The 13773-nt window shown below is 40.3% G+C and overlaps 1 protein-coding gene across 5 annotated transcripts in view; it reads right to left on the reverse strand.

Moving 5' to 3' along the window:
* thrb (thyroid hormone receptor beta) overlaps window positions 1-13773 on the reverse strand; it is a 96591-nt gene that overhangs the window by 9830 nt on the left and 72988 nt on the right. For all 5 annotated transcript variants that reach the window (XM_080515698.1, XM_080515701.1, XM_080515697.1 and 2 more), the window contains one exon: window positions 12979-13029. In XM_080515698.1, the coding sequence (XP_080371824.1) occupies window positions 12979-13029 (51 nt within the window). The remainder of the gene's footprint in view (window positions 1-12978; window positions 13030-13773) is intronic.

Here is a 13773-nt window from a genome sequence, read left to right on the forward strand (position 1 = left end):
GAGAACCTCGAGACGTCTCGCAGAAAGCAGCAACTCCGCCTGTCCCGGTCCCGGTCCCGGTCCCGATACCGGTACCGTCCACGTCTCGCTGCGAGGCTCGGCGAGACCCCGAGGCGTTTCCTAACCCTCTAACCCTTGACCCCACCTCGGGGAAAAGCCACGCTGATCTGCAAACAAGCTCATTGACACTATTATTCCCCTGTGAATTTTATTATCATTATTTTTTTTACAGGAGTTTGAACTCCGACTTCTTCCAACTAAGAACTTTATGTTTTCATGAACACGATGTTAACGACCGGAACATTCACATCAATAGAACGTTTCCATTTCCATTTGTTATCTTGATATTTTTCTGGATTGTTTATATGCGTTGGTAAATATAAAGTACAGGAAACTAAATCATTAAATTGCTGAAAATATTTTTATAGTTTGTGAGACACTAAAACTGTGTTACAAGTTTTGACATCTTTAAGTTGTCAAAACTTCCACTTAAGATTGACTTTTTAAATGTATATAAACTAAAGATAAATATTAAAGAAATTACACTTTTAATTATTAAAAACTGCAAAAACTATAATCAATGTTTGAAGCTCATTTACCATTTGATTTTTATGTTATTTTTTAAAATGTGATTTCAACCATTGAACTTCTATACCACTTTATCCCGTTCAGGGCAGGACACTCCTATAGTTCTATAGATGGTCCAAAAGAAACAAATATATTTAACTAATTAACCCAAAAATGAAAACGTCTTCACAAATGTATAAAATAATTCAACAAAATAGAATATTCTTATAATATTAACATTTTCTCGAGTGGGTTAAACTAAAATGTATTTATTTAATGGAAATATTAGCAGCAACAGGTTTAAAAAAAAAAAAACATGTAACAAGTAAATTAAACACAAGCTAAATACACTTTCTATATAACCATTCAGAGGATTAAAATATTTGTGTGGTTAAAAAAAAGTACACATTCATTTTCTTCTTTTTTGCTTAAATTATTTTAGAAAATTAAAAGATTTTGAGTAGTAATTTGAAATAAACTTTTTATGTAGATGTGTTCACGTCTGTTTCCATTTTAACTGGAAGTGTTTATGTTTTAGATTAATAAAGGATGACAGCAACAAACATTTAAAAATAAAACTAAGAAACGTGATATTTCTTATAGATCAGCTTCTGTGATAGTTGTGGTAAATTGCTTCTGCCCCTCAAAAAAAAAAAAAAAAAAAAAAGGCTTCAGAAAAACAACTTTTAAATCCTCATAATCATGTTTTCCCCCTCCTGAATAGTACTACAGTAATCTTCACTACATTTGTTAATCAAGCTGTTCGATGGCGTCTGGTCCAAAACCACTAATGTTTCAAGACACATAATTTGATCCATATAATTTGCGACAATATCTCATTATCCTGGACACCAGCTTCACTCAGACATATTGATCAGTCCTCTTGTTTGATATTGACGGGATAAGCCTTCTGGTACTGGGACTCCTTCCTAATGCCTTCTTCAATCAGGGACCAGCGTTTCTCCAAACCTCCCCGGATCAATGTGTCACGCGAGGAAACATCCCAAACCCTGAAGACGGCGTGTCGACGTGTCAAACCCAACACTTGAGACAAACGTTTCTTATTATGTGAAGCGAACTGTTTTAAGTTGAGGTGACAGAACATAATGCGCAAAGTACTAAGAAGAGGAAAAAGAAAATAGCCGGACCGACTGGATTGAATAAATTCAATTGGTCAAATCAAATGAATGAATTAGATTAAGTCCGAAGAACTTGATTCAATTAACTACTTTCTTTTTTGCAGTGTATTTTCAGGAGTGGTTAAAATAAAAAGAAGCTTCAACCTGATTAAAGAATCCTAAAATACATTTGGAAGTCGCGTCTTCCACCTGCTGACGCCGTGAGGAAGCGGCTCGGTACGTGTTGTGACACAGTCTGAACGAGACGGAGAGCAGCTGGTGGCCCGGTGGTCTGGAAGACGTCGGGCGAGGAGCCGCCCGGCGGACGGGGAAGCCCGGAGGGAGGGCGGGCGGGCGAAGGCGTGAACACATGGCGACGTGCCACGGCCGACCGGAACTGCAGTCTGGGCTCTGAAATCCCTGCCGCTTGCACTCGGCTGAACCCTCCGAGTCACAGCTGGTCGACCAACGCTTCCCATCACGTCTTTCAAGAAAAAGACGGGAGATCATCAATACTGAAGGAACACGGATTAATCCTTTAAGTTCAGGAGGGGTTTGCCAAACTTCATGGGCTTTTTTTTTGTGTGTGTTGTTGTTGTTGTTGTGGTATCAGCCACGCTAGGATGTCGATACGCAATTCACCTTTTGGCGTATCAATCACCGCTGCTCTCGAGATCAAGCTGGCAGAGTGATAATGTGTCAAAGCACAAGACGACTCCGGCTTCAACAAGTCGTCCCGCCGTTGTTGAAGTTACGAGTGTGACCGCGAGGCAATGACCTGCTTTAAATCTCATTAGTTGCAGCATGCCAGATGATCCATATGAAAGAGAAGAAGCAAGCCGATTTGGGCCGGTCGGTTGTGTTGCGTGACGGTAAAAGAGCTTTTGAATAAAGCCGCGTTTTAGACGACGCACGGCTCGACACACACGCATGGGTCATACAGAAAACACCACAGGCGTGTCAGAATAAAGGGAAACCCAAAGACATCCGACAGTAATTCCATATGCTACCTAAAAGTCACGCAACAATGCTACTGGATTTAAAGTAGTCATAGACTAGCAGCAGGGGGCGGCGTCACGCCCACATTTCAATAAACCAATTCGCTAAACAACCATTGAGCACAAAGCGGCGTGTTTATAGGGCGAGGGGATATTTAAATATTGCCGCTTGTCCAGACTGACGATCGTCACGGACCAATCAGCAGACGGCTGCGTCGTAGCTCCGCCTTACGGAACCTTACCGAGGTGCTAGCTACCCCCACCGAGAGGTTACGAAAAATGTCACCAGTCGGGTACGGTACTTTCGAGTCTGTCCGCAACTTTTGTGAGTGAACCAGGTGAAAAGCGGGTCCGTTCCGTACCGTGTTCAGCCCTTTGACCACTGACCTGCTGGTTGACGGTCCAAAAGGAAGATGGCTGAAAGATGAACACGTGTACTGGTTCAAAATGGACCACGAGCAACGTTAAGAGTGGCCTCGACTCCGTCAGACATACCAAGACGTTCGAAGACTCGACCCCAGAAGGACCATGACGACACTGGAAAAGCCTCAACCCATCAACAATCAACTGATATTTTTGTGACCAGTCGAACATAAGAAACACCAAAGTCCCTAAAACAGTGTGAGTTCACTGTTAACTGTAAAGAGTCAATGAGGAAATACAACCTTGCTGGAAAACAAGAGCTGCAGGATTGTAGCCAATTCAAAACAAGTGGTATATAAATATAAAATATAAATGACAAGTATTATTAAGATATAAAAGTGAAGTGACGTGTATCTCATTCTACATATATGGTGTATGATGGATGAATAACAAAATTTACGAACAAAAGTTACGGCTATTTAATGGTTAATAGTTGTGTAATGTATATTTATATGTAACGCAAATCTAAATGAATAAAACCCATTTTTAAAGAGGTAAAAAAATTGGTAGTTTATCCGATACGATTTGCAGACACAGAAAAAAAGACTCAAGGCGTTACTACATGTTTTTTCTGTCAGCTTAAATATTCAAATTACAAATAAAAAATAAATAAAACAAGCATTATTTGATTAACTAGAAGTTTTGTTTGCAACAGAGCAAATTTTAAACGGGTTTATTTGAATTGACAGACTTTATTTGCCATAACGTTTCACTGGGTTGCATTTTGAATAACTTGTATACAAAGAGTTGATTTTTAAATGTGCTTTATAATTAAACTCAGACTTAGTGTTGTAAACTCGAATGGATCCATGGAGCCATATTATATTCTACTGATTTAATTGAAGTAAAAAACCACGGCAAAGAAATTTCCCTGAAGGAGCCAGTTTCTTTTGTTTACTGTTCAGATTATAACTAAAAATAGCAATATAAAGCACTTTACTCTTTTCAACTATATATACTTCCTTTGGCTTGTTCTTTTTTTTTTTAAGCAACAAAAACATGCATGATTGTTTTTTCAGTCATTTCTCCCAACTTTACTTTTTTTTTTTTGGACTGTATTTAAGTTGTATTGTCACATTAATCTGATGGATATTTAATAATATTGTATCTTTGACTGTATCCCGTGCAGCTCTTTGCTTAGTGAGAGTTGTACATGAACCGACTGGGAGATCTTCTTGCCTCCGTTCACCTTGGTCAGTTCCCCCCCCCCCCCCCCCCCCCCGAGATAATATCCAGCTCGTAAAAGACGCAATCCACATTTGACCTTCCTGCACATATAAGTCCAAGACGAAGCGTCTTTCTGCTGCACAAACCTCTTTTATGCTTTTAAAAATGTGCACAGAAGTCGCCACACAGACGGAAGAGTTAGGAAACGTAGCATAATTGCAGGTAAAACGTCTGGAGGAAAGGCTAAACTCACGCAGACGACAATGTTAAATTCACTAAATTAGCATATTTCAATAGATGAAGAACTCCTGCGAGCAGACAGGAGCCGACGTCGACATGGGAGTGTTGAATTGATACAATCTGGCTAGTTAAACAGGCTTACTGCCGGATTAGTGACTCCATTATTATAATAAGTGACTATGTTGCCCCGAAATGTGATGAAGGAGCAGCAGCTGGTAAGACGCAGCCTCTGCCAGGGCCAATCTGCTTCGCAAAGAAGCCTTGATACCAGTTTAACTTTTTGTTGAGGTGACGTCCCCGTCTCAGCGCTAATCTTGTTTGGCGTTTCTTAAAACGACAAAGTGCTAAGCGTCCATCAGACGGTGTTTACCGCCTGTCAATTCCACAACAATCTGGTGTCTGAAGCGCCGGGGAACAACAGCTTCGCCGCATTTTTAATGCTTTTCTTGCAGCTCTTTTTTCGATACCATCTCAGTTTATTTTTGTTGGGTTTTTTTGTGCAGCGCCGATGTGCCGGAGAACGTAAGGTTCCTATTTGGTGGACAGTAAGCAGCTCCGACCCACAAGTTCATATTCTCTCAACTAATGTCTTTAAACTAAGTCGACTTTCGCACAAAGCCCGTACCGAAGAGGTCAAATGACAAGTGCTCACACTATTCTGTAAAGTTGCGTGGAAATAAAAAATGCTGCTCTTTGATTTAACTCAATACTAAAACCTTGACTGCTGGGAAATGTGGCATTTAAAAGAAATGATTTAAAGCGATTTCCTTCAAGTCATTTCATATAGACTGCTCTTATATATTATATAGTATCACCCATCAATATGTTGATGTTGCAACACTGGAAACTTCCCATTATGAAATAGATCAGTTCAAACAAGTGAACACTATTTATTATGAGCTGGATCTTTATCAATAAATAATGATCAAAATCATACACATTATCGGTTATTTTCTCAAAAATGTGCATAAATAACATTCTATTGTCAATTGTTTTGTAAGAATTTTTTTATTAACTCCTTCCATCTTATACTAGGATGAATAATTAACAAATACAATTAAACATGTGTCTAACCTCACCTGTTCTATTCTATCACATTTAAACAAAAAATATAAATAAAACAAAATTGTGTGAATTTCTACACTAAAGAAGAAGTCATAATTACCTGAAATTATAAAAAGGTTCTGATTTACATATTTTATTTTTCATGGTTTCAGTAAGTTTTATATCAACCCACGAAACAGAACGAAATAAAGAAGTTACCAAATATTATTTTATTATAATAATATTGTAATTTAACCATTATCCCAGATAACGAGATAGTGTTGGATTGCCTAAATAAATAAATTTTCTTGAATTTACATTTACAACGAAGGACTGGACTCATTTGGTGTGTGTGTGTGTGTGTGTGTGTGTGTCTCAGAGATCGATAACTGCATATTTAATCTCATCTAATATGAATCATCCTTTGAGCATCGGGAGAATTCAGAGAAACTTATAGAATAGAAAAGAATTTGGAGCAAAAATATTTGAGATACTCTAGATAATTAAAATGTTTTATTGTAATTCGTGTACTTTATTATGAGAATGCGCGGCATTATATAGGATTAACAGCAATACTGTATAGGAATATATCTGGTGTTATTTATGAAATTTAATGTAGTTTATGGCGTAATTTTTCCAAAATTTTTCATTTAGTGCTGTTTTAACACGCGCACACACACAAAATTAATTATTCATAATCTACAAAAGTGTTTATTTTCATTTTAATCTGAATGTACAACTTTGAACGGGAAATGAAAATGTCAATTCCAAAACTATAATTCCTTTTATTCTATTAGTCTTGAAGGTATTTAATGGGTTGACACCTTATTTATTAATATGCTCTTTATCCTTGAGGTCAACAAATCAGATTGTCCTCGATGTTCGAAGATCCAGACTAAAGAAAAGAGGCGACCGTCTTTCCGTCTCTTTCCATTAGAACCACTCGGTGTCTTCAGTCCTTCCAACGCCGACTCGACACACATACGGTATTGTGCTCGCTGGCTTTAACACTATTAGAGTACTGGAATATTTGTTTTTCCTTTACCCCGTTTTTACTCACTGAGTGTTTTGTTATTAGTTTTAGCTGTGAAACACTTGTTAAATGTGCTATATAAATAAAGTTGGCTTAGATTAGACGTCAAATTATTTGTCATATTATTCTAACTACCGGTATGTGTATTTAGAGTGATTTAAAAGGGGACATGAAGGGGTTTATGGTTTATTCATTTCAAGACTTAAAATTACTTCAAAATATCAAACATGTAAAAATCAGGTTTACTAAAAATGCATTATTTTAAATTTTGCATAAATCAAAAAGCAACGCGAAAGCAAGTTAATCTGACTGAGGCCTTTTGGAGATTCGTTGACTATTTGAGGTTCGTCCGATGTATAATTAAATGCAAATTAGTTAAAAGTGCTTTTACCTGAATAAAATGTCAGTGGAATAGAGAAAGGTATTTTATTCTTGAATTCTGCATCATTTCTTTATGTTTTACTTTGTCTGGCTGCATGAAGCGAAGTTACCACACCACGTATTTGCAGATTAACACACTAAAAGCCACTTGTGACGCCTTTCTGTCGGGTCAATAACAACAAAAAGTTGGACTTACCTCCGGGACTACAGCCTTTTCTTATTGAAACCCCCGCGGCTGGGAGTCCAGGTGTCACATGTTTGTGTTCACACGTTGTGTTGGATGCGGCCCGCTTGTGCGTTTGCAGATTTTCGCGTGTTGGAATGGTGGAAAGTGTGTGGTATTTCCCGGCGGGGGGAACCGCGTGTGAGCCCTGGCCATCCAGCACGGTCACTTTTATTCCCTCCCCACAGTGGATGGCCTCAGGGCTCGGGGGTTCACAGCCGGTCAGGGAGGTTTTTTTTGGGTGGTGGCGGAGTCTGTTCCACTCAGGGGCTCTGGGGTCAACATGCCAGTTGTCCCGGGCTACTCTGCGTTACCTGAGGAGGCCGCGGGAGGAGGCCAACTTTTTCCCTCCAGAGAGGAGGTAAGCTCCGGGAGTGGCAGAAGGTTCCACCAGGGATTAACCTCCAGGGCAGAACCGCGCTCCCGGGTCGACTTCGTTCAGCCTCCTTAACTCCACGACCGCCTCCGAGCCGTCGCCCTGCGGCTTAACGCCTCAAAGGCGACTCAATCAATCAAAAACGACATAATAAATGACATTATTTCCCTCTGAAATTTGCTTACTTCTCCTGAGGTGATTCAATATTTTCGTTTTTTTTACGTTTCCGCCGCAGACTCTTCTACATTGAAGCTGCTTCAGGTCAAATTGGACTTTTTAGATGGTGACAACATTCCGTCTGTCTTAATAAAAAAAAAAAAAGTTTTACACCCCCCACAAAAAAAAAACCTCTTAGAAACTCTTTCCTCCCTAAAACATTTATTTCTCTTTTCCTCCAAACTAATAATGACGAGTTCATGGAAATAGTCCACAGTTTTGTTGAAGGAGTGTGTGTCTACTCTGTGAAGGAGCCACTTCTGGTTTAAAGACCTCGATGTGCAGATTAATGAGATACAGATTAATAGAGAAAGAGTTGAGAATTCAGTTCAGGTGTAAAGGATCCAGCTGTCGTTTAAAGAGGAAAGAGACCGTTTGAAGGACTCCAGACCTTAAACAACCTTTGTTGTATTGAAATGATCTGGATGTGTTTGAAGAGTTTGGGACTCCAGTTTAAAGTCCAGAACAGGACATACATATATATAAGTACCCAGGTATAGAAAACTCCTCTACAGAGTATTTGCCAGAACTGTACGGAACAAGACGGCTTTTAACTTGTATACAAAGAGTTGATTTTTAAATGTGCTTTATAAATAAACTCAGACTTAGTGTTGTAAACTCGAATGGATCCATGGAGCCATACTATATTCTACTGATTTCATTGAAGTAAAAAACCCACGCCAAAGAAGTTTCCCTGAAGGAGCCAGTTTCTTTTGTTTCTGTTCAGATTATAACTAAAAATAGCAATATAAAGCACTTTAGTCACGTTGTAGTTTTATCCAAGAAACTCTGAAATAGTTCTTCTAAGGATCTTCTACAACTCACTCACAAAATGTTTTATACATCTTACTGAATAATAATACAATAAATCTGCTCTCAGATCTGGAGTACCTCTTTTCTCTTTTTAACTGTAGATACTTTCCTTGGCTTGTTCTTTTTTTTTTTTTTAAGCAACAAAAACATGCATGATTGTTTTTTCAGTAATTTCTCCCAACTTTACTTTTTTATTTTTTTGGACTGTATTCAAGCTGTATTGTCACATTAATCTGATGGATCTTTAATAAGATTGTATCTCTGACTGTATCCCGTACAGCTCCTGACCTTCAGACATTTCTCCCTCCTCAATCTCCTTTTCTTAATTTTCTTAGAATGAACGTCCCATCAAGTTTTATAGTTTTGTCAAATATTTACTTTTTTTTTTTTTATTTGACTGTATTTAAGTTGTAATGGCGGCTTTTACTGACAAAAAATTGTGGCTGGTACTTAAAGTACTGTGCCAAACCGTTACCATTTTTCATATTGAGGTAGCTAGCGCCTCGGTACCGTTCCATAAGGCGAAGCTACAACGGAGCTCTCTGCTGATTGGTCAGTGACAATCGTCACTCTGGACAAGCAGCAATATTTAAATATTTCCTCGGTCGAGTAAAGTATAGTCGCTGTACCCCCCCCCCCCCCCGACTCTCTTGTTGGAGTTTGAAACAACCTGATCAGGGTTTGGATTTCTGCTCCTTCAAACTAAAAGTGAACGTGGGGTTTTCTTTTCTTATTTCCTCTGTGCCCTCAGGATTGTGGCACAATCATGATTCCAGGAGTGTGTGCCGCAGTGTCAAGTATTTCCAGCTCCTCCAGTAAAACTGTCACCGAACAGAAAGGCTTCGTCTCAATTCTCCGTGGCATCACCGGACCGACGACACAGTTGCTAGGCAACCGGCGCTCTGCGTCGCGGTGCAAAACTGCGAGTCCAAAAATACCCCGTTTCATTTGGTTAGCTTCACCCCGCAGACCACACAGCTTTTAGAGGACTCGTCTTCGGAAAGGACGCGTCCTTCAGGGGAGCTGCAGCTCACTGGAACACCGGTCTGAGTCTGCATCGCTTTTATCAGCCAAATACACAATAAGAATAAACTATAGGAGAGTAAATAACTGTATAAACGCTTCAAACGTTCTGCTGCATAGGAGTCATGAAAAGCAAAACCTCTTCTCCTTGTTGTTTTGAAAAAGTTCCCCGTCCACATGGGGAACATCTGCGTCCACAACACCATGAAAAATACTGTTAAAACGATGAAGTACATATGCCAGACCGATAGGCGGCGCTGTGACTCTGCCACAGAAATACACCAAAGCCAGAGAAGAAGACATGGAGCATGAAAAAAACAAAAAAAAAACGGAGAAATTGACAAATCCATCATGTGGTCTTATTAAAGCGACGAGCACCAGCAGCTTCTGCAACTGCACCTGGAGCAGGTCGTCCGCCATGTTGAAGGAGGCGGAGTTATAGGTCGAGAGGTGGGGCCATGACATCATCATCGCGCGGGGACCTTCTTCAGAACGACGGGGGGAAGGGATATGGTTTTGGCCGGTGTGGGCGGGGCCCAGACATAATGACGAATTTATGGAAGACAATGCTTCGCATCTTCTTCTCCGTCCCTGCTGTATTTCTGTGCCACAGCGCCACCTACAGGCCTGGCATACGTACTGCACCCCTTTTGAGTCACTTGATGTTTTTCACACTTTTCTTCTAATTCCTTCATTTGTTTTAAGCAGCGATCAACGAGGACGTGACAGAGAGGAGGTTGAGCGACAACGTGGCCGAACGACGGCCGGAGTGTGTGTTGGGGCAGATCAAGACCCTGGAAACCCCTCAAATTGGTTTTTCATGTCAAAGAGGAAACGGAACAGTTAGCAGAACAGCCGGCTCGTTTCACCGAAGGATTTTCAGCGTTTCTGCAGGAAAAACGGGGTCAAAATGTACAAAATACATGAGAACAGGAGCTGGGGGTTCATTGTTCAGTTCTGCTGAGCAGCTTTGGTTCCCACACTGAGCTCATTAGAAATATGGCGCCGGGCCAGCGTCCAGATACAAAAAGGCCTGCAGCGACATAACCGCTTCCACACAAAACCTCACATGTCCCACACGCATGAGGAAAAACAAAAAGCATGACGACCGGAAACAACCCGTCTTCAATCCCAACAACGTGGAATTTTGAGCGAACGTCTCCCGGCGGCGCGCGGCTGACGGACAGGCCGCCGCCGTTACGTCACCTGAGATAAAGCTGGACAGAGACAAACAACAGACGGCGAGAAAGCAGCTTTTCCTACCAAGACGCACAAAATCTCATTTCCCGGAAAAAAAAAAAAAATCACCTATTAATGCTTTATTTGGGACGTGACCATATTTTGTAACTTCCTGTTGTCGTCCAAACTGGACAATTCACGGCGTGAAAATAAATCAAGGGCAATGTTGAACTTTGAGATGAGAGCTGCTTTTGTTGGTTTCTCGGTATCTGGGTCTATTCTGCTGTTCTTCATTTCATAACTTATTTTCGTCTTAATTTATTGGTCGACCTCATTTTTCTTGGTCCACATCTTCTTGCATTTCCTTGTTTTGTCTTTTCTTGTTTTCTTGGTAAATGTTTTTTTTCTACCTACCTCGGGCTACTTGGTTTTTCTTAATTTCATATTTTATTTCTTCTGTAGTTTACTGGTCGACTCCTTCTTCTGTTTTATTAGCTTCTTGACCTACTTTTTCTTGGGCTGTTTTTTTGTTTTCTGGGTATTTTTTTTCCAGGAATCTTGGTCTACTGGTTATAATTATTAGAATTATTATTATTATTATTATCATCATTAGTAGAATTAGTAGCATTTTCAAGGTTAAAATTTTCTTGGTCACGTTTGATCTACATTTTACTTGACATTACTTCATGTTGTGGACGATTGTTTAAAGGAAGATACTCCAACCCTCATAACGTCAACGGATTCATCAACCTGGTTTCAACTCTAATGGATCAAAAAAAAAAAAAAAAGGAAACTACACATGTAGATTTGAGGTTTTGTTTCAGACGTCAGGAAAAAAAACCCAAAAAAACCAGAGTGAAGGAAAAGGTGGGTGTGATGTGAAGGACCGTCGTTGAAATCCTGCACGGCGCCTTGACGCTGAAATGTAGAGTGAAGTTAGTCTGCGGCAGGGCGAGACGGAAGGAAAAGGTCAGAAGAAGCAGCGGAGGGAATAAAACGGAGGCGGCGCCGCGTTTCATCCCACCTCAGTGAGTCTGGAGGACATTCAGGGAAGAGATCGGCGGCGTAGAAGAAGAAACACAGCAGCGGTGAAGCGTCAGCGATTAGCGGAATGCAGACGTCAAAGGTATTGGAGTGAGTGAGTCACGATCAACGAGGCCTTACCTTCAACGGGATTCTCACTCATGACAACCGCTTCAGTCCATCATCACACACGTTGCGTTTCATTAAACAGATTATACAGGATATCTTTAGCTTTGTTGGCGGCTAACGTTAGCATCGGATGGGTATCAAACTGTGTGTCGCTATAAACTGCTAAGTTGTTAACAAGCCATAAAATACATTTGTTTGAATCGATCGGACTTTGTTCCAGTGCTGTCACTGTCTGATTAGTATAACTTGGCTAAAAGCTTCACACTTATTCCATTACCTTTGGTAATAACAATCAATTATATACTTTTTCTCTTTGTAAAGCTGTAAACTTGTAAACTTTGCTGTTTATTGAATATTTAGTTGATCGTAAAACTCAAACATAAATAATATATAATAATAATAATAATAATAATAATAATAATAATAATATAATCAACCAGAAGTATTTACCTTGTCTGTTCTTTCATTAACTCAGCTCTGTTACCATTAATGGACTTTACAAGTTGATTCTCTCGCTCCTCACTGATACACAGATGATTTTCTTGTTTCATTTTCTATGATCACAAAAACTTTTTTCTTTGTATTCCCCCCCCCCTCTGGAAATCCCACTTAAAAAATTAAAAAGGAAAAAAAATAAAAATAATGGCCTGACTAAAAGACTACTTCTACAGGAGTGAGCTTCACTACCCCGGGTAATAAGTGAAACATATCATACTCTGAGTGTCTGTAAGGATTCCATTACCTCAAGTAATAAAACTAGATTACTCTAGAAAAGGTAGTTTCTTTTGGATTGAATCATTGGAAACAGTCTTGAAAACAGCAGGAAAAGAAGAGGAAAGCCACATAAAAAAAACCCAACAAAAACCCAATTGGCCAGTCTGGACTCTGAGCATTCAGAAAGACGTGAAGCGGGTCTAGAAGTGAAGCGGCCCTCCATACAAGAAGAGCCCTACATTTCCCGCCGAGTGGCCTGAAGCTCTGACAGAGAGGAGGAAAGCAGTGCTGAGAGGGAGGATAAATATTACCATTTTGAATGGCCTCATCTTTCCAGCGGGGGGAGCAATTTTCTGCTGGCTCTAAAATAGATGGGAGAGGCACTTTTAAAAGAGACGCTCCGGAAGCGCAGACAAAACAAGATGCTTTTTTTTTTTTTTTTTGTCCACCTCAAATCAAAAAGCATTCAGAGGCTTCAAGGAGAGAAAACAACAACAATAAGCAAACAGCATGACAGACATGGAATCGTCAGTGTCCTGAGGCCTCTACTACCAACCGGGATTGTCTCTACTATCGGGGGCGACGCCGCTTCGCTTCTCGTTCGAATTCGGAACCCTGGGCTGAGCTCGCCACTTGACGCCCGTCAGGATGGGTGACGGTCTGGGTTAGTCAACCCCGGTAACGGAGAGATATCCCGGGTATGTTAATCCCGGTTTGTAGTATCAGGCCTCTTTTTTTTTTAGCTCCCTGGTGTGACTGAATAGAGACGTCAGGATCATTTCCTCATGAGCTCATCAGTGGCGAAAATGCTTATTTTTTCTTATTTTTAAACCTTTTCCTTCATAGGTTAAGACTAAACTAGGATCTAACGATTTCTTCAGGTGGAAAAATGTGTGAAAACAACAGTAAAAGCTGCCGTGTTCCTGTTTTAGGAGGAATCTGGTTGGGGTGGGGGGGGGGGGGGGGGTGTTGGTAAACGGGGCCCTCTGGTGGTGAGAGAAGATCATCACCTCCAATAAAGGGGTTCCTCTACACAGGATCAGTGGAAGCTGTGCTCTGATGTGACGTTGTGAACTGAAGGGCTTTAACCGATCCACTGACCCCCG

The sequence above is a fragment of the Blennius ocellaris genome, assembly GCF_963422515.1.
Source record: "Blennius ocellaris genome assembly, chromosome: 20".
Lineage (NCBI taxonomy): Eukaryota > Metazoa > Chordata > Actinopteri > Blenniiformes > Blenniidae > Blennius > Blennius ocellaris.